At 39.7% G+C, this 25,476-nt stretch overlaps 1 protein-coding gene across 4 annotated transcripts in view; it reads right to left on the reverse strand.

Annotated features, from left to right (window-relative positions):
* Positions 1 to 601: 601 nt before the first annotated feature.
* Positions 602 to 25,476, reverse strand: part of CHN1 (chimerin 1) — a 1,979,161-nt gene continuing 1,954,286 nt past the window's right edge. For all 4 annotated transcript variants that reach the window (XM_044075564.1, XM_044075565.1, XM_044075562.1 and 1 more), the window contains one exon: positions 602 to 2,093. In XM_044075564.1, the coding sequence (XP_043931499.1) occupies positions 1,922 to 2,093 (172 nt within the window). In that variant the 3' untranslated portion in view covers positions 602 to 1,921. The remainder of the gene's footprint in view (positions 2,094 to 25,476) is intronic.

A 25,476-nucleotide genomic window follows, 5' to 3' on the forward strand; every position in this document is an offset into this window, starting at 1 on the left:
CCGGGAAAGTCCAACTTGGAACGAAGACAATTTTCTGTGGAGGCCCAGGGAGAAATGGTCCAGACACATGTCTTTGTGACATGGGAGAAAACCGGAGCACCCAGAGGAAACCCACATGAATGCAAGGAGGATGTGCAGACTCTGCACAGAAGGCACTCCATTCGAGAATCGAACCAGAGAACCTCTTGCTGTGAGGCGACAATGCTACCGCTGCACCAATGTGCCATCCATGCCATTTATATGGCAAGGAAGCAAGCTCAATTTATGTTAAAGCCACTGTTGGGGATGGAGAGACTAAGGATACAACACTAGTGAAAAAGAAATCACCATTCCCTGGAACAAGATGACATTGCTCGTCCACCTTTCATTATTATGCAGGGAAAGTGGTTTTGAAGAACGGTCAACCAAGATCATTGGACTGAAAAAATAACAGCTCTGACACTGAATTTGCTATCATTGAAATAAAATGTGCCAATACAGACACAGAGTAAGATGTTAAATATAAATTACTTTACATAAAAGTCAGAATAAGTCCATGTGTCAACATTTGTAAAATCTGCTCACTTAAAGACTTCATCTTATATAACACATAAGACACAACTCTGAAACCAAAGTTTAATAATGAACTACTGTACTGTACCAGTAGTACAGCTAAGTTTTGTCTGACTTTCCAAAAAGTCTACTTTTACTCCAAATATCACATGATATGTATGTACTTTGCACAGTCTAGTCCTTATGTGCAACCCATAACCTTTACAGCAGAAGGGCTAAATGTTACTGGCTCCAGAGAAATGATACAATTTGTAACATTTTATATATATTTTTTTACACAACAGAATTCCATCTAATTCTTTAAAACAAGATATGCAATGAGTCATCCTAGTGCTCGGTCTGCATGTTTTAAGAAGATTCTCGGTCTTGAAGGTTCTGATGAGTATGTTTAACGACAAGGCCTCACTCTTGGTGTGTAATCAGTAACTGCACAGAACTGTTATGTTATCTGTGTGAATTTTAAAGAGGATTCATTCAGCTTTTGTATAGGGCAGAAACCTTATCCATCTAACAACTTAAAATGTTAGGAATAATAGCACTAGTTTTATCTTCAGAATTAGATACTCTCCGTTTTCCAACTGCAGAATGCTGCTGCTTGGTTATGAAGCGAGAACTAGGTTGTGATCAGCAGTTCTAAAATATGATTCAGATAGTTTCCATTTCCATTATCTGAAAAAAATACCCACTTTTTTTTTCTTCATACAGATTTAATAAATTACAATATGCATGCTAAATTCAAAGTAACACAACAGAAGTTAACTAAACATGATTCCAGTCTGTACAGTATTCTGCAACACAAGATTTGGATATTTAACATTCAGTGTAAATACGTTAATATGTTTGTTAGGGAAAAAAATCTCCCAAACATGGATGTCAGGGTAGCAGAAACTAATCAAAAGAGGTAAGAAATTAAACCAAAACCTATTTACAATCTATGTTTTGTATTTCACATAGTCTGCCTATTTCAGTACTATAAACCAGTTATGGCAGACGTTACAAAAAATTCACAACACTTTCATTTTCATCACAATTAACCAGAAACATGCTAAATTACAATTAAAGATTGACCAAAACGAAATGTACTGCACAATAAGTGGTTAACCTTGTAAAAACATCCCCGACAAAAACGAGGAGACAATCATGCAACTTTCTTTTCTAATACAAGATATACACACTGTAGTACTAGTAACATACAGTGTTACTGTTTAATTTGATTATTTAAATACTTTATTAAAACATTATAAACTTTTCTTCATAGTTTTGGTCTGTCCTGTACATACAAACTATTAATGAAGAAAGCTTCAGTTTCAAAGACTGATTAAATTAATACAATCTGCCGAAGCAAAGAATACAGTCTCTTCAATAATCTTCAAAATAAAATATCTTCATTTTTAATAAGCATTTCCACCACCAGTCTTTGATAGCGTATGTCATTGAGAGCTGCCATAGCATCTTGTTCTGGTGCTCTCATTAGGGTCGGCCCAAAAACAATTCCAAGATTCTCAGCATTCATGAGGTTATCCTTCTCATGTAGTGTCACTCTAAAAAAAGAACAGCAAAACTTCACTTAGCATTAGAATTTCAGAATTACATTTTTATATATATTTTCAATTGTATTTTACAAAGAAAAAATTGCATTTGTATGTTCAACACAACAAGCTACATAAGCTTGAGATTTTGGCAAAGCAACCAAAATATTAGTAAAAATTGAAGTTATTTTTCTCCAGTAAATCAGACATTGAGGTATGTGCTACAGAAAAATCCACATCAAACTGTATAGCTTGTACACACAATAAAAACAAAAGGGCCATGCCATGTAGTTTTGTCTTCTTCCAAAGGCGGTAGCAGTTCTAAGCTTATTATTGTACTCACGGGAACACACAGGGTTAACGACTAAATCAAATTTATCTTTAAACAAAATTTGGATATGGAAACAGCTGTCATCCTTATCACTAAATGCAATCTATGCATTTAATGCAAAACTATGCAACTGATCAATGACTGCTGATTTAACTGAAAAAGAAGACAACACACAAACCCCTTTTCAACTATATGTAGCAAAAGATAAGAGATACTATATATCAATTGCCATGATATTTATATGACTGCTGTAGCAAAACAGTAATCTCTGTTTCAATGATATAAGAAGATATTCCCACTCAAAACAAATAGGTGAGGATAAATGCTTTTCAATTAGTGGCACTGCTATTTATGCCTTTTCTATATTAGAACACTTACTACAGCCTGTGATTTACAAAACTGTACAGCATATTGTGCTAGTGATGGGACACAACACCAAGCTGAGGAAGTCCTTCCAAACTTTGCTACAGTTTTTTCCTTGAGAATATTAAACATAAACAGCAAGGGCAGAGAATGAAGGAATTGTCAGTGAATGATCTCAGTGTGAAATAAAACTGTTTTTTTTTTTTTTTTGCACAACAGAATGCTAGTGAGGGACTGTGGGTCACTGAATGTAAAACTGTAGCCTCTATTTTATCCATGTAGTGTTCTGTCTGCTACATCCTTGAGAAGCCCTCTCTCCCCTGGCAAGGGAGTCCAGTTTAATCTCTCAGATAAAGGTGATTCTTGTTAAGAGGGCACAAGAGTCCTAGGAGTCAGATCTTCTATGCAAAAGCTGTCCTGGGGAAGATGGGATAGTTCAGTTACATAGTGCTTTGCAGCAATTTTCTTGTGACAATGTTTAACTCCCATCTCAAAGGCCAGGCTTGGACCCCACTAGAGGAGGGCATGCAATATCAGCCCAGTTGAATGTGTACCATTACACGCATAACCGGCCTTAAGCATAGGCCAACTAGGTGGCCGCCTAGGGTGCCGCTCTAGTAGGGGCGCTTTTCCAGTATTTATTTGGTGTAGGTAGACCGGGATGGGGGCACCGGGTGGTGTGGTGGGGGGTGCTGTGGATCCCTTTTGCCTAGGGCACCAATTGACCTAAGGCTGCTACTGACTACACACATATGTCCTTCCAGCTACAGAGATTCTCACTGTTTGCCAGGTAATGTGCATGCTATGACCCTGTTACCATGCACTGCACTCAGCTTACACACCTACACAGAGTGGCAGTCAAACTGTGGACCAAGTTACTCCCCCTCCCTCAACATAAGCAAGCCATTGACTGCTTACAAACTCACACATCCCTAGTCACCTCTTCAGGACCTGTGTCACTAATAGATCCCATGTCATCTGGGTTATAATTAGGGCTTCTTAGCTCTTGCTCTTTCTTTCTCGGTCTCAGTGCCACAGAGCAGGCTACAAAAGAGAGAGTAATCATATTGTACCATTTAAACAAGGAAGCATTCCCTGCAGTGCCACTTGCAATAGAAATGCAAGGCTCCACAACTGGTGAAAAGACATGTCTGCAATAAGACACCACTGCATGCAGTGGAAAGATAACAGTTGCTAGGCTTGAATGAAGTGTAAATGCTATTGTCTCCTTTAAAAAAGAGCAATAAAGTGAACAAGTCGACAAGTTGGTGACAGAGTACAATGTACTTGCCACTTTGTCATGCAGCTACTTTATGAAAGCTGCATGTTAACTCATTCAAGCCTAAGACACTATTTTTGTATATTTCCAGTCCACACTCTTAGCTCATTATGGCGTCCAGATGTTTTTTTTTTTTTTTTGGTTGATGTCTTTACCTAATCAACTTTCCAGCTAATAATAGGCAGCATTAGAAAATACAAGGAGTTAATAATAAATGACACTACAATTGTTAATCTAGGGTGTGCAGCAATAGAGAAATTAATAATTTGCCAATTGTTATTCATATTTTCATATTCATGTTCATATTTTCATAACTGGGAGCCTTGGATGTTATTGAAGGATATGATGTGATCTGTCATTGAAGGAAACAGGGAAATTCATTGATAATGTCCATTTATATCACACTATACTTGAGATATTCCTAGTTGCTTGGTAGTGATTATGAAAATAAACAATATTTCCTTGAGTAAGTAACACTTCACAAAACAAGTGACAAACTTAATTATATAATTAAGCATATATTCTCATATTTCTGTAAACATCTCAATAAACATACACTCATAGAGGAATTTCTTGTTGTCATGTGAAAGCTTATGTCTGGTTAACAGAAATGTTATAACAATATCTGTCTAGGTAGTACAGCTTCCAACATATGAACATTTGTTTGTGAAAGTTTGGCAAGAAATATAATTTGGTGTGTGTGTGCGCATTATAATATATTATAGTACTTATGGAAAGACCACAAATTCTCTATTATCACTGTAATGGACACTTACTGATAGCATTGCCATTTGTGCAGTTTTAACAGCTTTTACTCTTCACAAAATATTTACATTTATCTATCTTATGTTTTTTAAGTTTATTTTTCAGAAAATGCTCAGGAATGCCAGCTGTGTGTAGGCTGCTAAAAGTGTGACATTCTACACTATATATGTATTAATTAGTTAAAATAGGCCTAGTAGTTCAGTCTTCAAGTCGAAAATAAAACAATTGCAGTTAAGCATATTTCCTGCTTGCACAGATACAGCTTTGTAAAACAACTGTTCAACATGCAGACTTTCATTAATGTGTGTGTGTGTGTGTGTGTGTGTGTGTGTGTGTGGGATTGACACAAACAGAAAGAAAGAGAGAAAATGGTTGGAAGAAATTAAATCATATTCCAAGACTCAAGAGTGAAGGTGTAATGAAAAATGAAGATACAAAGATAAATTTATGCAAACCTGCCAACAGTCAGTTAACCTCAGAGCACTTATGAAAGAAGTATTATGTGAAAATGAATGAACCCTGAAACAAACAGGATGACCCAAACCATGAGCTGATATCCTACATTAATTCATGCAGCTGTAAATCCATCAAAGATGCAGTGAACAGCTGCTGTATAAGTACTTCAAGTTTGCAAAGTACAGCAATAAAATAATTTAGCAACAGTTGATACTTCCCATCCTCGAACTTCAGATGTGTGCACAATGCATTAGAAGACCTAACAATGACATGAGTCAGAATTACAATAAGTATGCAAGTAAGTCGCACTGTGCTGAATCAGTCTGTCTATAAATTTACCACTTCAGCTTGTCCATGCAGAAGTAAAGATACTTCAGAAAAAGGAGCACAATCTAGCACAAAAAGTAATAAATGGCTTTTAATCTGCTAAAGATAAGGAAAACTGACTGATTTACTGTCAAGTTGCTGCTAAGTATCAGTTAGTTTTACTCAACAAAATATCATTTCTTTGTACCCTCTCCAGATCATCAGTATCCCTCTTATGATGTGCTCTCACAATGGATACATTACTGAACATAGACATTAATACTGATTTTGACAATGTGATGCAACTATCCCTTCTTCTCTGCAATCGTAGTTCATCTGCTGCATGTTAATGTAAGTATAGTAAAAACAGACCATTGCAAGAACATTTGTAGCTGGTATTACTTTTAAGAATGGCAAATGTATTGGGAGAAATAATTTTACTTCACATTATTTATCTAACATTTTTTTACTGGGAAAGTCCGACTGGGTCAGGAACCCATTTTCAGCGGAGGCCCAGGGAGAAAAGCTCCAAATGATACATGAAAGTTAAGACAATTTATACGAACAAGATAGAAACAGGTATTAAAGCATACATTACTAATAACTGAATACTAAATAAGTACAAAGAGGTAGATACAATCCTGTCTGTCTTTCTTTCGGCTTTTCCCGGTTAGGGGTCGCCACAGCGGAACTCCGGTCCGCTAATGATTGGCAGTTGATTTTTACGTGCTGGCTTGCCGGGCCTAACGCACAACCTCCAACGAAGGAACGCCCATTCACGCATGTCGACACACAGAAGACGCTCTAACGGAGAATCGAACGGGCAACATCTAACTGTGAGGCGACAATGCTACCGCAGCACCACCACCGCAGTAGAGAGGTAGATACAATAATAAATACAAAAGAAGTACAGAGAGGTAGAGCGTCCCAGCCCAAGTAGTTTACACACACACACACACACACACACACACACACACACACACACACACACACACACACACACACACACACACACACACACACCTGGGAAAGGCTAGCACAGGGCAAGACAGTGATGACGTCTAAAAGTGGAGTTGTTAGCGAATTTTGCAATTTTATTGCAACATGACACTAGTTTGTTTAGGTCTGTTTTCCTGATATGAATTAGGATTGGTGATGCATACATTAGGGTAGACTAGAGGTGGGTTTGGGCTAAGGAGATTCTAGCTTGGTCCATTAGGAACTGTTTGTGTTTGCATAGGGTTCCTAGTTTCTTAGGTATCTTTGTGATGGTTTGTGAGATATGGACATTAAAGTTTAGATTGTTATCTATTTAAACCCTGAGCAGCTTAGTGTGAGGGAAAGGGAGGGGGATATTGTGCTCCCGTTTTTGGAGGTGATAGTGAAGATAGAAGGTGTGAATTTGGATTTATAAGGGGGTAAAAAGGAGTAATTTGGTCTTGTTGGGGTTTAGAATGAGTTGGATATCGGTAATCCATTGTTCCACAGAGCAGAAGGATTCTTGGGTAAGCTTTTGAAGAGTGGTTATGGATGGGGCTGAGCAGATTAGGGTGGAGTCATCTGAGTACTGTATAAGTGATGCATGCAGGCTGGAAGTATGTAGCTTGTTAGTGAAAATGGTGAATAATAGAGGACCCAGTAGTGATCCTTGTGGGACGCCTATAGTAGTTGGTAATAGAGGAGATAGTGTACTTTGCCATTTAACTGATTGTTTTCTGTCAGAGAGAGTTTCTAAACCATGAAGTAGTAGAGGGAGCAAAGGATAAGGTTGACAGAGTGTCTAAGATTAGGTTATGGGAGACCATATCAAACGCTTTTGATACATCTAGGAATATGACTGAGACAAATCTGTTGTTGTTTCTTAGATGATTAATCTGATTGGTAAAGGAGAGTAGAGCAGTGGTTGTGCTATGGTTTGGGCGGAAACCATGCTGTGTGGGGGACAGGAGGTTATGTGAGTTTAAGAAGTGCATTACCTGGGTTTGAATACATTTCTCCAGAATGCTTGGAAAGGAGGGACAAGATAGCAATTGGCTGGTAGTTTGATAGTTCATAGGAGTTTCCACCTTTGTGAAGGGGAATTATATGTGACACTTTCCATAGATGGGGCACGTAGGTTTCTTGTATAGAGTGGTTTATAAGAATTGAGACAGAGTAGGCTAGTGATTCTGCAGCTAATTTTAGAAAATTTGTGGGTAAACCATCTGCTGTGAGTGCGGTGGGTTTTAGTTTAGAAAGTAGCTTTTTAACTGAAGAGATTGGCACAGGTGAGAGTGTGAAGGTGGGTATGTTAGTTTGTTCTACAGTTGGGTGGTTTTAGTGTTCTTGTTGGATAGTTGGATAGATAGTGCAAGGATAGATTCTGTGAAATGATGGTTGAATTCTGAAGCTATGCTATCATTATCAGAATTGCTGTTGGGAGATGGGGGTGGTGGTTTTGCCCGGTTTTATAAGGGCATTGATGGCTTGCCAGAACTTTTGGGGGTTTCTAGAGTGCTTGTTTTGGATGTCTAAGAAGTAGTTCTTTTTATCTACTTTTGTTTGGGTTTTGGCCTTATTTCGTAGTTCTTGATATTTCTGTCTGTCTTGGATAGTGTTATTCTTTTTCCAGTTTTTCCAGGCATTGTCTCTGGCTTTTATTAAGGCTTTTGTTGTCCTATTTAGCCATGGGGCATAGTTAACTTTGGTCCTGAGTTTCCTGATGGGAGCTAGTATATTTAGTACATTCATAAAAGTAGTATTAAAAAAAAATCAACTGCCTGGTCTAAAGGTAGAGTTTTTAGTGGATTCCAGTCCTGTTGCTGGAGCAAACTGTTAAGAGTTTGTGGATTGACTTTGTGCTCATCCCTAGTCTCCTTGAATAGCATGGGTTTGGGTATTTTTGCCTGTTTACAAAATAGGAATGTGGGCAGTGGTCACTCAATGTATCATGTAAGCAGCTCACATGATAATTTTCTGTGGGGATATTAACTAGTGTCCAATCTAGAATGGAGGTTCTATTGGATTTTTTGTCTACTCTGGTGGGTTCTTGGATTAGTTGTGAGAATCCAAATAAGTTAATATGGTTTGAGGGGTTCTTAGAGTTGCAGGCTAGCCAGTCTAAGTTTAGGTCGCCTAGCAGGATGGTTTCCTGGGGTAGGTTGATTGTGGCCCATTGTAGTATATCTCCTATTATAGGTGAGTTATTTCCTGGAGGTATATAACTACAGAGGATGTTGATAGCAGGATGGTTTCTTGGGGTAGGTTGATTGTGGCCCATTGTATTATCTCTTCTATTATAGATTAGTTATTTCCTGGAGGAATATAACTACAGAGGATGTTGATAGCAGGATGGTTTCTTGGGGTAGGTTGATTGTGGCCCAGTGTAGTATCTCTTCTATTATAGGTGAGTTATTTCCTGGATGAATATAACTACAGAGGATGTTGATAGCAGGATGGTTTCTTGGGGTAGGTTGATTGTGGCCCATTGTAGTATATCTCCTATTATAGGCGAGTTATTTCCTGGAGGAATGTAACTACAGAGGGTGTTGATAGCAGGATGGTTTCTTGGGGTAGGTTGATTGTGGCCCATTGTAGTATCTCTTCTATTGTAGGTGAGTTATTTCCTGGAGGAATATAACTACAGAGGATGTTGATAGCAGGATGGTTTCTTTGGGTAGGTTGATTGTGGCCCAGTGTAGTATCTCTCCTATTATAGGTGAGTTATTTCCTGGATGAATATAACTACAGAGGATGTTGATAGCAGGATGGTTTCTTGGGGTAGGTTGGTTGTGGCCCATTGTAGTATATCTCCTATTATAGGTGAGTTATTTCCTGGAGGAATATAACTACAGAGGATGTTGATAGCAGGATGGTTTCTTGGGGTAGGTTGGTTGTGGCCCATTGTAGTATCTCTTCTGTTATAGGTGAGTTATTTCCTGGATTAATATAACTACAGAGGATGTTGATAGCAGGATGGTTTCTTGGGGTAGGTTGGTTGTGGCCCATTGTAGTATATCTCCTATTATAGGTGAGTTATTTCCTGGAGGAATATAACTACAGAGGATGTTGATAGCAGGATGGTTTCTTGGGGTAGGTTGGTTGTGGCCCATTGTAGTATCTCTTCTATTATAGGTGAGTTATTTCCTGGATTAATATAACTACAGAGGATGTTGATAGCAGGATGGTTTCTTGGGGTAGGTTGGTTGTGGCCCATTGTAGTATATCTCCTATTATAGGTGAGTTATTTCCTGGAGGAATGTAACTACAGAGGATGATGATAGCGGGATGGTTTCTTGGGGTAGGTTGGTTGCGGCCCATTGTAGTATCTCTTCTATTACAGGTGAGTTAGTTCCTGGAGGAATATAACTACAGAGGATGTTGATAGCAGGATGGTGTTTGGGGTAGGTTGATTGTGGCCCAGTGTAGTATCTCTTCTATTATAGGTGAGTTAGTCCCTGGAGGAATATAACTACAGAGGATGTTGATAGCAGGATGGTTTCTTGGGGTAGGTTGATTGTGGCCCATTGTAGTATATCTCCTATTATAGGTGAGTTATTTCCTGGAGGAATGTAACTACAGAGGATGTTGATAGCAGGATGGTTTCTTGGGGTAAGTTGGTTGTGGCCCATTGTAGTATCTCTTCTATTACAGGTGAGTTAGTTCCTGGAGGAATATAACTACAGAGGATGTTGATAGCAGGATGGTGTTTGGGGTAGGTTGATTGTGGCCCAGTGTAGTATCTCTTCTATTATAGGTGAGTTAGTTCCTGGAGGAATATAACTACAGAGGATGTTGATAGCAGGATGGTTTCTTGGGGTAGGTTGATTGTGGCCCATTGTAGTATCTCTTCTATTATAGGTGAGTTATTTCCTGGATGAATACAACTACAGAGGATGTTGATAGTAGGATGGTTTCTTGGGGTAGGTTGATTGTGGCCCATTGTAGTATCTCTTCTATTATAGGTGAGTTATTTCCTGGAGGAATATAACTACAGAGGATGTTGATAGCAGGATGGTTTCTTGGGGTAGGTTGATTGTGGCCCATTGTAGCATCTCTTCTATTATAGGTGAGTTATTTCCTGGAGGAATATAACTACAGAGGATGTTGATAGCAGGATGATTTCTTGGGGTAGGTTGATTGTGGCCCATTGTAGTATCTCTTCTATTACAGGTGAGTTAGTTCCTGGAGGAATATAACTACAGAGGATGTTGATAGCAGGATGGTGTTTGGGGGAGGTTGATTGTGGCCCAGTGTAGTATCTCTTCTATTATAGGTGAGTTAGTTCCTGGAGGAATATAACTACAGAGGATGTTGATAGCAGGATGGTTTCTTGGGGTAGGTTGACTGTGGCCCATTGTAGTATCCCTTCTATTATAGGTGAGTTATTTCCTGGAGGAATATAACTACAGAGGATGTTGATAGCAGGATGGTTTCTTGGGGTAGGTTGATTGTGGCCCAGTGTAGTATCTCTTCTATTATGGGTGAGTTAGTCCCTGGAGGAATATAACTACAGAGGATGTTGATAGCAGGATGGTTTCTTGGGGTAGGTTGATTGTGGCCCATTGTAGTATCTCTTCTATTATAGGTGAGTTATTTCCTGGAGGAATGTAACTACAGAGGATGTTGATAGCAGGATGGTTTCTTGGGGTAGGTTGGTTGCGGCCCATTGTAGTATCTCTTCTATTACAGGTGAGTTAGTTCCTGGAGGAATATAACTACAGAGGATGTTGATAGCAGGATGGTGTTTGGGGTAGGTTGATTGTGGCCCAGTGTAGTATCTCTTCTATTATAGGTGAGTTAGTTCCTGGAGGAATATAACTACAGAGGATGTTGATAGCAGGATGGTTTCTTGGGGTAGGTTGATTGTGGCCCATTGTAGTGTCTCTTCTATTACAGGTGAGTTAGTTCCTGGAAGAATATAACTACAGAGGATGTTGATAGCAGGATGGTGTTTGGGGTAGGTTGATTGTGGCCCAGTGTAGTATCTCTTCTATTACAGGTGAGTTAGTTCCTGGAGGAATATAACTACAGAGGATGTTGATAGCAGGATGGTGTTTGGGGTAGGTTGATTGTGGCCCAGTGTAGTATCTCTTCTATTATAGGTGAGTTAGCTCCTGGAGAAATATAACTACAGATGATGTTGATAGCAGGATGGTTTCTTGGGGTAGGTTGATTGTGGCCCATTGTAGTATCCCTTCTATTATAGGTGAGTTATTTCCTGGAGGAATATAACTACAGAGGATGTTGATAGCAGGATGGTTTCTTGGGGTAGGTTGACTGCGGCCCATTGTAGTATCTCTTCTATTACAGGTGAGTTAGTTCCTGGAGGAATATAACTACAGAGGATGTTGATAGCAGGATGGTGTTTGGGGTAGGTTGATTGTGGCCCAGTGTAGTATCTCTTCTATTATAGGTGAGTTAGTTCCTGGAGGAATATAACTACAGATGATGTTGATAGCAGGATGGTTTCTTGGGGTAGGTTGATTGTGGCCCATTGTAGTATCCCTTCTATTATAGGTGAGTTATTTCCTGGAGGAATATAACTACAGAGGATGTTGATAGCAGGATGGTTTCTTGGGGTAGGTTGACTGCGGCCCATTGTAGTATCTCTTCTATTATAGGCGAGTTATTTCCTGGAGGAATATAACTACAGAGGATGTTGATTCTCTTTTTGTTTTTAAGGAACATAACGGAGCCTAATGTCTCTGCATTCTGGAATTTGGGAAATGGGTTTTTTAGTGGTTGGAGGCTGAGTGTATTTTTAAATAAGATTGCAGCTCCACCTCCCTTTTTGGTACCTCTATCTTACCTTAGGATGTTATAGCCTGGGGGAAGAATTTCTTTGTTTTGTCTGGCAGGTTTTAGCCAGGTCTCTGTAATGGTTAGTATGTCTGGGGCGTAGTGGGATATGAACACATGAAAGTCATGTAGTTTGTTGGATATGCTACATGTGTTTATATTGATAATAAGTAGGTCTGACTTGTGTTTCTGGGACAGGATTGTGTTGCTTGGACCTGGGTTGGGGCGCATGTTCCCTGAGATTAGTAGCCATTTTCTGAGGAATAGTGTGAGTTTTATGGCATAGGCTATATGTCTATGTGTTTTTTGGGTACTGTTAGCCTTTTTTGAGGTAGTGTGGTTGCTGTTTTGTGTATGTAGAATAATGAGTTGTTGTCAAATATTGTGGAGCATATTACTATATTTGTGTGTGTGTGTGTGTGTGTTATGTGGTAGGTAGTGTTTGTTGGTATATTAGAGTGTATGGATGTGGTGTAAGCTAGAGTGGTGAGACTTAGTAGTAGTAGTCCGAGTATGCCTTGCATGGTGTGGGTGGAGTGCACAGAGGAGGTTGTTGTGAGGTGGAGGGTGTGGTGTGGAAGTACGAGTGGATCTGATGACTGAGGGATGGTAATAGTCTGTTGTGGAGGGGGTGGGGATATATGAGCTATAAGTGTAGGAGCACTGGGGGCAGGAAGGGGACCGGAGTGAGCCTGAAGGGCAAACGGAGTGGGCTAGAGCAAGAGAACCTAAAGCTGCAGAAACCTATCAGTAACAGCAAGAGATTGACTGAGCAAGAAGGTAGCTTAGCCTAAAGATAAGGTAAGGTAAGATTCAATAATAATTAATCTGTGGTTAGCTTCCCTAGGAGGGAGTGGGAAGCTGAAACTATAGAATGGGGAGTATGCTTTAACTAAAAATTCCACCCAGCTATGGTAAGAAGGGTGGATTAGTAGAGTATGTTCCTACCGAGTGGCCAACTTCATTAAAGCTCTCCAAGTTAGAAGCTGAATTGAGCTCAATGCAGCTGTGCTCACCTCACAAAGACGGTCACAAAGTAAGAGAAAATTGTTAAAAACAAATTCAATGACATTCACCTAATAATTAATTCTACTGGAAGGCTTGTGTTTACAAGTTGGGATTTCCCAGGGCTGATTTGAGCTTTAGCTGAAAATTACTTCAGAACCGAAGGCGGCGGCGGCGGTGGTGGTGGTGGTGGGGGGGGGCACAATCCCAAGGCTTGTGGATGGCCCGAGCAAACTACAAAAAAAAGAGAGTGTGAGCAGAAAGTGAGTAGTACAGTTCTAGGAGAAATGGAGACAATTAGGAGAGTAGAGGATATTAGTCAGAGTGTGATGGAAGGATTATCAGAAGACAGAGAGTTGGTACAAGAAATGGTACAATAAGTTGATACATAGATAAATGTCTGGGGAAGAGTAAAGAATCACAAAGAATAGGAAACAGTGCCTAGGCAGATCATTACAGACAAATTTAACAACATATTAAGTCTATCAGGTTAAAGTAGCACCATAGTTAGGTAAGATACTGGCTAGAATGTGTAAAAAATGTGTTTCTGCTTTTCAAATACCAAATAAACAATTGCATGTTTCTGCTTACAAATACCAAGTATGTTTCTGCTTACAAAACCAGTTAGAACTGTAGTTAGTTTAGATGCAAATTAGAGTTTGCAACCAGCACTATTTCTGCATTTCAGATACCAAATAAACTGTATGTTTCTCCTTACTATATGTTTCTGCTAACTAATACAATGGAAACTGTAGTTAGGTAACAAATACTGTTTCAGCTTTTCAAATACCAGATACCAAATAAACAAATTGTATGTTTCTCCTTACTGATAGCAGGTATGTTTCTGCTAACCAATACCAATTAAAACTGTAGTTAGGTAAGATATTGGCTAGAATTTGCAACAAATGCTGTGTTTCTGCTGTTTGTGTACAAAACAAACAGCAACTGTATGTTTCTGCTTATTAATACTAAATGCAACTACAGTGAAGCAGATATCAAAAATGAATTGTCTATGAAGCCATAGTGGTTAAAGTGATAGATTGCAAACTCTTTTTTTTATACACATCAGGTAGGAGTAAGGTAACGAGTGGGGAGCAGAATATTAGATGCAATTAGATGTTTAGAAGGATGGGAAAGTTAAGGGTGTAGAAATATGGAAAGTCTCTTAGTCCAATATGCTAGTGGTTTACAGATGAAATTCCTCTTTGAGGGATAGAAAGGAAAGTCCCTAGAGAGTGACTAGTGTCCCCATAAATGTTTTGATTTTCCCCTTGTAGAAACAGAGCAGGTAACATTGACAAAACTGTAATAAACAGCCAGTGAATCAGTCATGATCTGAAAAAAAAAAATCAAAAGATGGATGGCAGGAATAAGTAACATCTCAAATACAGCACAGTTGCAAGAGGTACTAGCCATAAGGGCATACATCCAAATCATCCTTGTCCTCACAGTGTTTACTAAATTAGGTTACTGCCTTGCACACAAGGCTACTTACTGGTTCTGTATATTTTCATAGCATTACCATGCATAATGCTGACGGGTGGAGTTGAGTTATAGCTGCCAATTAAATTAGGATAATCCCATCTCTAGCAGATTATTGGTAACAACAAATGGCATAGCTTCTGGTGTTATTCACAAGGGGTACAATATATCAACCTGTGAGGAGATGGTAGACCGTGCTAACTGTTTTGCCAGGGATGACCTGTACCTCTCCTCCTGGGGCTTCTGTATACTGACTAAATCTTTGTTCAACACCCCTGCTCCCCACAGTGCCTTGTTTAGGCAATGTCAATCATCTAAAGCTTCCTAGATAACAAAACAGAATTTGGATAACATTAAGGTACTGCTGCTCAGTGGTACGAGTCTCAAAAAATACATGGTCTACAAGCATTCTTTACCCTGGAAAACACTGATGCATGCAGCAATACAGAGAACAGGTTCAACTCCAATAAAAGCATTCCGCTAGTGCAGAGTTTCAATGCCTATCTCACCATCCGGCCTACCACAATGGATAAAAGATTGAAACAATACTAATTTCATTAACTTTAATCTTACTTTGACTTAGGAATTGGGTCCATTCCCATCATGGTATTAGAAATCCAACAGACTTGGGGGAATTAAAAAAAGATAAAAGTAATATTCTTAAATACTTAAATGTCTCCATATTCTTAAAAAAATCACCTCCAAACTCATTAGATGAGATAACCTGGAAAAACTCCACATCCATCTTACTATTAACAAAAAAAACTTTATTAAATCACATCTAACTATAGTAACCCCCTCCTCTATGTCTCAATCTGCACATACCTCCTACCTGACTAGTGTGGAATTCCTATGTATTAAATCAAGCACCATGGCTGGCCTTAGGCCAACTGGACCAACTTGGCCCAAGAGTTCCCCACTCCTACAGTGGCCTCGCATTAGGCGATAACAAGGTCATTATGCCATATGTAGCCTGCAAGACTTGCTTGAAAGACACTAGAGCAATATGCTAGGCATTCCATCCTAGTAGCCTTTCTTCTGTAGTTGCTGAGAGTCTTGCTAGTGGAGTGAAATACTTCTGCTGTCATGCACTGCACTAGTGGCTAGTCTAGTGTTATTAATATTGCAATTTCACACCTCTTGTATTGTTACTTAACAGAAGATAATAAGACAAGGTTTAATGGGAAGACTGACACTACATTTTCTTTTGTTTCTCTTGCAGATTCTGGATATATGATTCACTGCTAATGATTCCATACCTCTCAACCATACCAAATTTCTCAGTATTTACTGGTTTTGAGGCAAAATATTGGGGTGCCACGTATTCCCGAGTGGCCCCCTTAATTTCCGAATTTTCTGGTCTTTTTTCTTTTTTTTTATTACCAACCATACCACTTCAAATTTATGGCTGATGTCACCATCACCAGCCTACAGGGCCGTGCGCGATGACATCAGCTACTGTCTGTTGGAGATGGAGGGAAATAGGGAATAGCAATGGTGGCAGTTGTGCAATAAGTTCACCCACATGTCCCAGCCACCTCCAGGTAAAGAAAACTGTTACAGGCCCATAGCTTTCTCTTTATTTAATGTTGGGCTGGAAGTGTGCAAGTTAGGTCCGTGTTGCTATGTATTTAGTTTATCTTTTGACTGAGTTCTGCTGCATCATGCTGCTGAACCATTGTTTATTTTATTTGCTGGCTAGGCATATCATTCATCAGATAGGGTTTTTAACATTATATTGCTGGCATTCTTCTGGCATTTTTTCATTGGGGAGTGTGCATTCAGTTTTTCTGCATGTGTGCTGCTAGCTCAACCATTGTTTTATTTGCTTTATTTGTGCATTGACTACATTCGGTTTATCTGCGTGTGTGCCGCTAGTTTAGCTTTCTATTTATTTAATCTGCTGCAACTGTTAGCTTTCTTTTTATTTAATCTGCTGGGCTGGCACTGAGTGAGCAACTTAAGTCCGTTGTTGTGGAAGTTAATGTACTACTTGTGCATTTAGTTTATCTTCTGCTGCATGCATCATGCTGCTCAACCGTTGTTTATTGATTTATTTTATCTGCTGGCTGGGCATTTCAGTAGGGGTGCATTCAACAGTAAGCATATTAATATTTCTGCTGGTTTGTTGTGTACTTTGTTTGTTGATTCAGTTTATCTGCAGGTAGATAGGGGGCATATTTTAATAAGTCCGTGAACTTTTAGTTCATCATCCACAGTCTGCTCAATGAACTGAACTTGTGCCTTTAGTCTTCCGTTCAACCAATGAACATTTCTGGTGTGTGTGAGTGCCGCTAGCTTTGTTTTCTATTTATTTAATCTGCTCGTGCCAAGTGTGCAACTTCAGTCTGGTTGTTGTTCTGCTGCTTCATGCCACTCAACTGTTGTTTTATTTTATCTGCTAACTGGCTGTAGTGTTTTTTATCTCCTGGTAGGGGCATATTTTAACATTTAAGTCTGTGAATTAGTGCATTTAGTCTTCTGCTCAAGTGTTGCTTGAATGAACATTTCTGGTGTGTGTTAGCTCAACTGTTGTTTGAACGAATAAACATTTCTGGTGTGTGTTAGCGCAGCCACTGTTTGAACGAAAATTTCTGGTGTGTGTTAGCTCAAATGCTATTTAAACATTTCTGGTGTGTGTTAGCTCAACCATTTCTGCTGGGCATCATGCTCGCTTTCTATTTATTTAATTAAGCCATTTCTGCTCATAGGTTCATAGGTAGGTACTAGGCTATCTGCCCTAGGGCATTTATAAGCCTAGCCTGAATGTTGGCTTTCGCCTCCCTTTTAGACTAGATTCCTGAGCCTCTGTCCAGCAGGGCCAAAGAAGTGATCCCAGGAGTAAATTTACGATTACCCATCCACTCATCAAGATTTCTCTTGAAGAGGGTCAGCGAGGGGCTCTGTCTAACGCAGACTGGGATTCTATTCCAGAGCGAGGGAAGCCTTTGGGACATGAATCTATCCCTCCAGCATGTCCTGTTTATTGCTGTGCTAAGGTTTAAATCCCTGGAGTGTGTAGTTCTAATGGAACTGCTTTTCTTGAGGTGGAGCATGTCCAACAGTTCCGGGTTAGACATGGCCTTGAATGTCAGGCAGAGGTCCCCTCTGAATAGGCGGTAAGCAACTGAGTAGAGCTGGAGCTTCTTTAGTCAAGCTGCATAGGGCATCTGTTTGAGGTCCACGATCCTCTTGGTGAGGCATTTGTGAGGTGTCTCCAGTTGTTGCAGGTGTCGGGTAAGATACATCCCAAATGGGGCATTGTACTCAATTATGGGCCTGATGAGCGATGAGTAGAGGGGCACAATGACCTCTCTTGATCTAGATGTGAACCCGTTTGTGATTAGGTGAGATATAGAAGGTTTTTCTAACCCCTTTGGCAATGTAATTGCCAAAGGAGAGGCTACTATCTTCTTGGGTGCCCAGATCCCTAATTACTTCTTTGGTACTTAATGGATTACCTCCTATGTGGTAGTTTGTGGGCACTTTGTTTTTCCCAAAAGGGATGACTATGCACTTTTTGGCATTTAGCTTGAGGCCATGGTTCTGACACCAGGTATCGGTCTCCGTAAGGCCCTTCTGGAGGATGCTTGTGTCAGCTGGAGAGTCTATTATGACTCCCAGTTTGCAATCCTCTGCGAACTTGGTAAGCCACAGTCCTCCCGTGTTTGCCTGTACCTCAGAGAAGTAAATACCGAACAAGAGGGGTCCCAGGACTGAGCCCTGTGGGACACCACTTGCAACCGGTTTAGAGTCAGACATGGCACCCGCGACTCTGACCATGTGAGTTCTATCCATGAGCCAGTTTGCAACCCATCTTGTGACATATGGGTTAATATTTAAGCTAGTAAGCTTAATTATGATGCCAGAGTGGGGTATTGTGTCGAAGGCCTTTGAAAGGTCCAGGTAGGCTGTGTGGACTACCGTTCCCTCATCTATGGCTTTGGTAACTATTTCGAAGAAGTCAACTAGGTTTAAGAGGCAAGATCTGTCTTTAACAAAGCCAAATTGGATAGGGTCCAGTGTTTGGAGGTTTCCAATGTCTTTGTTTATGAGATCCATGATGATGCGCTCCATAGTCTTCAGACCAGGCTAGTCAGGCTTATAGGGCGATAGTTCCCAGGATCCATTGTGGCGCCACCTTTGTGAAGCGGGATCACTGTTGCTGTACGCCATTCTTTGGGTACATAACCTGTGAGGGTTTAGTTCATTTTGGAGCTCTTGTAAGACACAGCCCGGGATACCATCCGGTCCCACTGATGCTGTGTTTTTTTACTTTGGAGAGGGCTGCTTTCACCTGTGCGTCTGTGATGTCTTGGGAGATTGCATTCTTCTGGGATAGACACTGGCTCTTTTGGGGGGGAAGGGGGGGTAAAGTTTGCACTGAACCTGTCCGCCAGGATGTTGGCAATGTCAGTGGGTTCAGTGTATTTTGTGCCATTTTGCACCAGCTCAGAGCATATCTGAGAGTTGCCACCCAGACTCTTGATGTAGCTAAAGAACTCCTTGTGATTATCTTTAGAGTCTTTGGCGATTTTTCTTTCAAAGCTAGCCTTTGATGATTTTATGAGGGATCGAAGTTTCTTACTAGTACTGATCAGGGATGCCTTCCCCTTTTGGGATTTTGCCTTTTCATGTAATAGTTTCCTCCTTTTGTTGTACAGCTTATTTATGGCCAGGGTCCACCAGACTGGTATCCTGTTTTTGGAGGAGTGAGTGTTGGTTTTACTTGGGATGGCACGATCCATGCATTCCTGTAGGTGCTCATAGAGTGCAATTGTAAAGGATTCTGCGGTTTGGGTAGCATTTTCCATATGCCCAGGGGCTTTGAAACTTTCCACCTTGGTCTTGAGAAGTGTGAAGTTTGCTTTTGAGAAATTTTTCACAGTGGTTTCCTCGGCTGGGGGTGGGGTCCATGGTGATTAGTTTATGGTCTGATCTTACCAACAAGGGGTTTACCTCTGGTATGGAACATTTAGCCTCCATGTTGGTGATGACCAAGTCCAATATGTTGTCCCCTCTTGTGGGAGTGGTGACCAGTTGTTCCAAGGCATTTGAGTTTATAAACTCAAGGAACCGTTGGGCAAAAGAGTTGGGGCTTGAGTAGTTTTCCCAGTCAATGTTTGGGTAGTTGAAGTCCCCCAATATCATGGTGTTTGGTGAGACCTTCATATTTTCCAATGTTCTCAGGAATGCCGAGTGGGGGTCCGGAGTCAGGGTGGGTGATCTGTAGCAACCTACAAACTGAAAAGCAGTTTTACCTACTGTTAGTTGCACATGGATGGTCTCCACTGCCTCATGCAGTGCCACTAACCTGGAGGTGTTAGTATCCTTGATGAAGATGGATACTCCCCCGCCTTTAGTATTTCGGTCCGAGTTCTGGGGCCGAAAAGAATGGTATGAGTTGAATCCTAGTAATGCTGGGGTGCTCTCTGGATCCTTGAACCAGGTTTCTGTTACTACACAGATATCGATTTTCTCCATACTGAGGAGTGCCTCGAGTGCGTGCATCTCGAGGTTTAGACTTCTGGCGTTGAGTAGCATTACCCTTAGTTTTTTGTTTCTGGTACTGTCTATGGAGGTGGATTTGTCCTTTGAGCCTTGCCTAAAAAAGGCACTATGGGAGTGGCAACAGCCTTTGCCAGTATTTGAAAGCCTAAGGGTGACAGGTGCAAGCCGTCCCTGGTGAAGCAACGTGGCCTGTCAAGCATGTCATCCCAGGCTGACAGACACTGGATCCCCTTAGAATGGCACCAACAGGTAGCCTATGTTAAAATTGATCATTTTGTCTTTATACTGTGGCATCATTCTTGGTGAGGGTAAGATGCTACTCAGGGTCAAGGTAATATCGGCCTGGGCTACTTGATCAGAGAGCTCCTCTATGTCTCTTTTCATGTAGTCCAGGGAGGTATGTCTCAGGTCATTCACACCAACATGGACAATGACAGAGCCATATTTGTACCTGCTGTGGAGTGACCTGAGTGCTTGTGTTATGTGGCCGATCCTGGCACCCGACAGGCAGCTTACAGTGACCTTCTCCTTGTTCAGTCTGGTGAGTGGGACGTCAGTGTGCCTGACAATAGAGTCTCCAATTACTAGTGGGTTAGGTGTGCTATTTAGCCTTGGGGGCTGCGACTGCATGGCACACTGCCTTTGTGAAGTATGGGATACGTGAAGGTTGTTGTGTGGTAGTGGTTGCTTGGATTTCTGCTTTGGAGGTCTCTGTTGTTCTGGCAGATTTTTATTTAGAGCCTCCACGTATGTTTTTGTGAGTTTATGTGTCTTGTTTGCTGGTGCGATTTGTCTATGTGAGACTGGTTGTGTAGTGCGAGTGTCTTCCTTCACCTCCTGACTGACTGTGCCAGTCTTGGGTTGAGAGAGCCCAACCTCCAGTTTGGCTGTATAGTTGCATCTCTCACATATATTTGTGTTTGTTGGAAGGAGGAGAGGGTTGTCTGTGAACATAAGGCAATTGTAACATTGCCTCAGGATTCCCAGATTCACCAATTGGACTGAAGAGTATAGCTGAAACTGCGATTTGGACATGCCTGGATGGTTTAAAAAACTGATTTATTGATTGTCTGGAATGGACGAATAGGGAGCCTTGTCCTTCTGTATAATATAGGTGGGTGTAGTGCTAAACTTAGTTAGTGCTTACTGAGAAATCTGAGCAAGTGTTGGGCTGTAGAATGAAGGTTGAGTGCTTATTTTTGCAAGTTTGACTAGTTCTAAGGGAAAATTTGAAGAGCAGACTTTGTGGAGCCGGGAATAGTTAAAAATCTACTTAAACGGCGCTGCGCGACATTGCGCGATGTTGCATGATGTGCAAAATCGCGCAAAACCACGTTAAAGCGGGTTTTAAGGCAGGGAGTTTCAAAGAGATAGGAAATGGCCCAAAACAGCCAATAAGCTACAAGTTACAGGGCTGAGACCACTCCTCCATGGACAGATAGGCTGCTCAAAGCTCCCCACTCTCACTGGTGAACAGAGAAGCTTCCTCCTATCCAAGTAAGGTTATGGACAACACAGGAACTATAACACAGCCCAGAATTCAGCAAGACCTGAAAACTGGACTATTCTAGTTCAGAAAAGGCGGGAAACAAGGATTTTTTTTTTCTTTTTTTTTCTAAAGGGAAACTAGGCACAAGGACACAGTAAATGCTTTAAATCAGCTAGCGCACTTGAGTATGTAATCTTCAACATTTAAACAAGGGAAAAATACAACTTTTAAAAGTGCAAACAAAAAATGCAGAAAAACAATGCTTTGCAGATCTCAGATAGTCAGAAAACTCGCTTTTCGGCGAGGATATGCAGTTGCAGTTAGGAAGGTAGAAAAAAATACTTAAATCTTTTTAAAGTCTCTCTTTTTGCTCTCCGCTGCTTGTAGAACTCTGCAGGACACCACGAGGAGCTGTGCTGAGTCTGTTACAAGCGGAAAACCACGCTAAAGCAGGTTTTAAGGCAGGGAGTTTCAAAGAGATATGAAATGGCCCAAAACGGCCAATAAGCTACAAGTTACTGGGCTGAGACCACTCCTCCATGGACAGATAGGCTACTCAAAGCTCCCCACTCTCACTGGTGAACACAGAAGCTTCCTTCTATCCAATTAAGGATATGGGCAACACAGGAACTATAACACAGCCTAGAATTCAGCAAGACCTGAAAACTGGACTATACTAGTTCAGAAAAGGTGGGAAACAAGGATTTTTTTTTGTTTTTGTTTTTTTTCTTTTTTTTTTTCTAAACATAAACTAGGCACACAGACACAGTAAATGCTTTAAATCGGCTAGCACACTTGAGTGTATAGCCTATAACACTTAAACAAGGCAAAAATACAACTTTTAAAAGTGCAAACACAAAAAATGCAGAAAACAATGCTTTGCAGATCTCAGATAGTCATAAAACTTGCTTTTCGGCGAGAATATGCAGTCGCAGTTAGGAAGGTAGAAAAAATACTTAAATATTTTTAAAGTCTCTCTTTTCACTCTCCGCTGCTTGTAGAACTCTGCAGGACACCATGAGGACTGTGCTGAGTATGTTACTATTTAATTCAACCATCACTTTCTATTTAATTTTGCTCAACCATTTCTGCTGGGCATCATGCTCGCTTTCTATTTATTTAATTTAGTGCAAGCATTTCTGCTGGGCATCATGCTCGCTTTCTATTTACTTTAACTCAACCATTTCTGCTGGGCATCATGCTCGCTTTCTATTTATTTCAACCATTTCTGCTGCTCACTATTTAATTCAACCATCACTTTCTATGTATTTAATCTGGTGTGTGTGTGTGTGTGTGTGTGTGTGTGTGTGTGTGTGTGTGTGTGTGTGTAAAATGCCCCAGAGCCTGAATTCCCTATTCACACCACCACTCTTTGGTCTGATCCTCTTAAAATTTGTGGGTCTGTACCAAATTAGTGAGAACTGAATTCACTAAATAATTATAAAAAGACAAACTTAAATGGCTATCTTTTAGGAAACGTATGATAACACAAGACATTTTATTCTAGCAACTTTTCTAAGATTATACAAGCAGTGATTAAAATGTGTCCTTGATTTTTGGCCTTTGTCTCCCCTCCATTAAATGTTGGATTTTTCCAGATTTCTTGTGCTGTACAGTTCCTCAGGGGTAGAGAGGTTTAGTGCTGCTTATACAGTGTGTTTGTATTAGTAGCATAACAGGGAGAATGCTTGCTTTTGACGCAGAAGGATGTGGGTTCTACTCCCACAGTATGTGGATAGATTGCTGATACCGTACTGTGTTGTACTTTTAAAGGAGGTGGATGCTGCAGTCTTGAGAATGTCCTCTTTGGCAGAGATCCCTAATAACTATGAACCTATTATCAGCTTGTCATCTATTCCCTATTGCAATATTAGTAGCTCATCTAACAGGTAATTTATTCCTCAAGGGTAACAAAATAAAGATAGAGGTCTGGTGCAGACTAGGGCGACTCCCCACACAGCTCGAACAACAACTGGAAAACGAAGAAAGTATGTAGCAAGAACTACACAGTTACATCCACAGATTTAATTACGTAAAAAAACACCAAATACATCCACAGGTTAAGCGCTTTCAACTGCATACATCACAGTCTTCATCAGAACCAGATAGCTACATAATTACCCTGTTTAAATACAATTGTCTTGAAAAAAGGCGCCAATTTAATTAAAGTATTAGCACTTCATTAAACATTTAAAAATGCATTTTGAATGTATATCAATTCATCCAAGTTACTAATTAAAAGGATAGAATATGCAATAGTGTCATAAAAATATGCAATAGTATCATAAAAATACATGTCATAAAATATATATGATGATATCATAAAAATAATATAGAAACCTAATACTATTAAAATATTTAAATATATGTGACCATTAAAATGTAAAAATAAGATCACAATACATATCATACCAATATTACTTTAAATGTATATTCATATATAAATATTTAAATATTAAATATAAATACTGCTTAACCTAATATTAAAAACGGCTTCAAACTAATACTATCATTAATGCCAGGTGATCTAGTGGCATCAGTATATATTTGCCACTTGCTTTCTTTCAATGCTAAGGACATTTTCCAGTCTCCTCCATAAGGTAGACTGATAACCTGGTCAATAATAGCAAATTTAAATAAATGCTCCCCACCTTTCACATGCATGTGTCTATATAAAGCATTGTTCTTGTCTTGTACTTGAATTTTATTTTTTATTTTAAAAAAAAAAAAAAAATACTAAAAAAAAAAAAATACTAAAGGAAAAAATAAACTGTTACCAAAAAATGTGGAACATGTAACCAATGTAGCCGTATTAATGAAGTTGAATTTATCAGACTGACAGACATTAACAACACACTTGTGAGATGTAGGGCAGGCAATTGTAACACCAAACAGGTAGTATATCTTGCTACCTGTTTGGCCTGCCCTGCATTTTACATAGGTAAAACAGAGAGGCAATTGAAAAAATGCATTTATGAACATTATTATAAAATTCAAGTACAAGACAAGAACAACGCTTTATACAGACACATGCATGTGAAAGGTGGGGAGCATTTATTTAAATTTGCATTTATTTAAATTTGCAATTATTGACCAGGTTATCAGTCTACCTTATGGAGGAGACTGGAAAATGTCCTTAGCATTGAAAGAAAGCAAGTGGCAAATATATACTGATGCCACTAGATCACCTGGCATTAATGACAGTATTAGTTTGAAGCCGTTTTTAATATTAGGTTAAGCAGTATTTATATTTAATATTTAAATATTTATATACGAATATACATTTAAAGTAATATTGGTATGATATGTATTGTGATCTTATTTTTACATTTTAATGGTCACATATATTTAAATATTTTAATAGTATTAGGTTTCTATATTATTTTTATGATATCATCATATATGTTTTTATGACATATATTTTTATGATACTATTGCATATTTTTATGACACTATTGCATATTCTATCCTTTTAATTAGTAACTTGGATGAATTGATATACATTCAAAATGCATTTTTAAATGTGTAATGAAGTGCTATTACTTTAATTAAATTGGCGCCTTTTTTCAAGACAATTGTATTTAAACAGGGTAATTATGTAGCTATCTGGTTCTGATGAAGACTGTGA

This window comes from Protopterus annectens, chromosome 6.part1 (assembly GCF_019279795.1).
Source record: "Protopterus annectens isolate FY-2018-M chromosome 6.part1, PAN1.0, whole genome shotgun sequence".
In the NCBI taxonomy this organism is placed as follows: Eukaryota; Metazoa; Chordata; order Ceratodontiformes; family Protopteridae; genus Protopterus; species Protopterus annectens.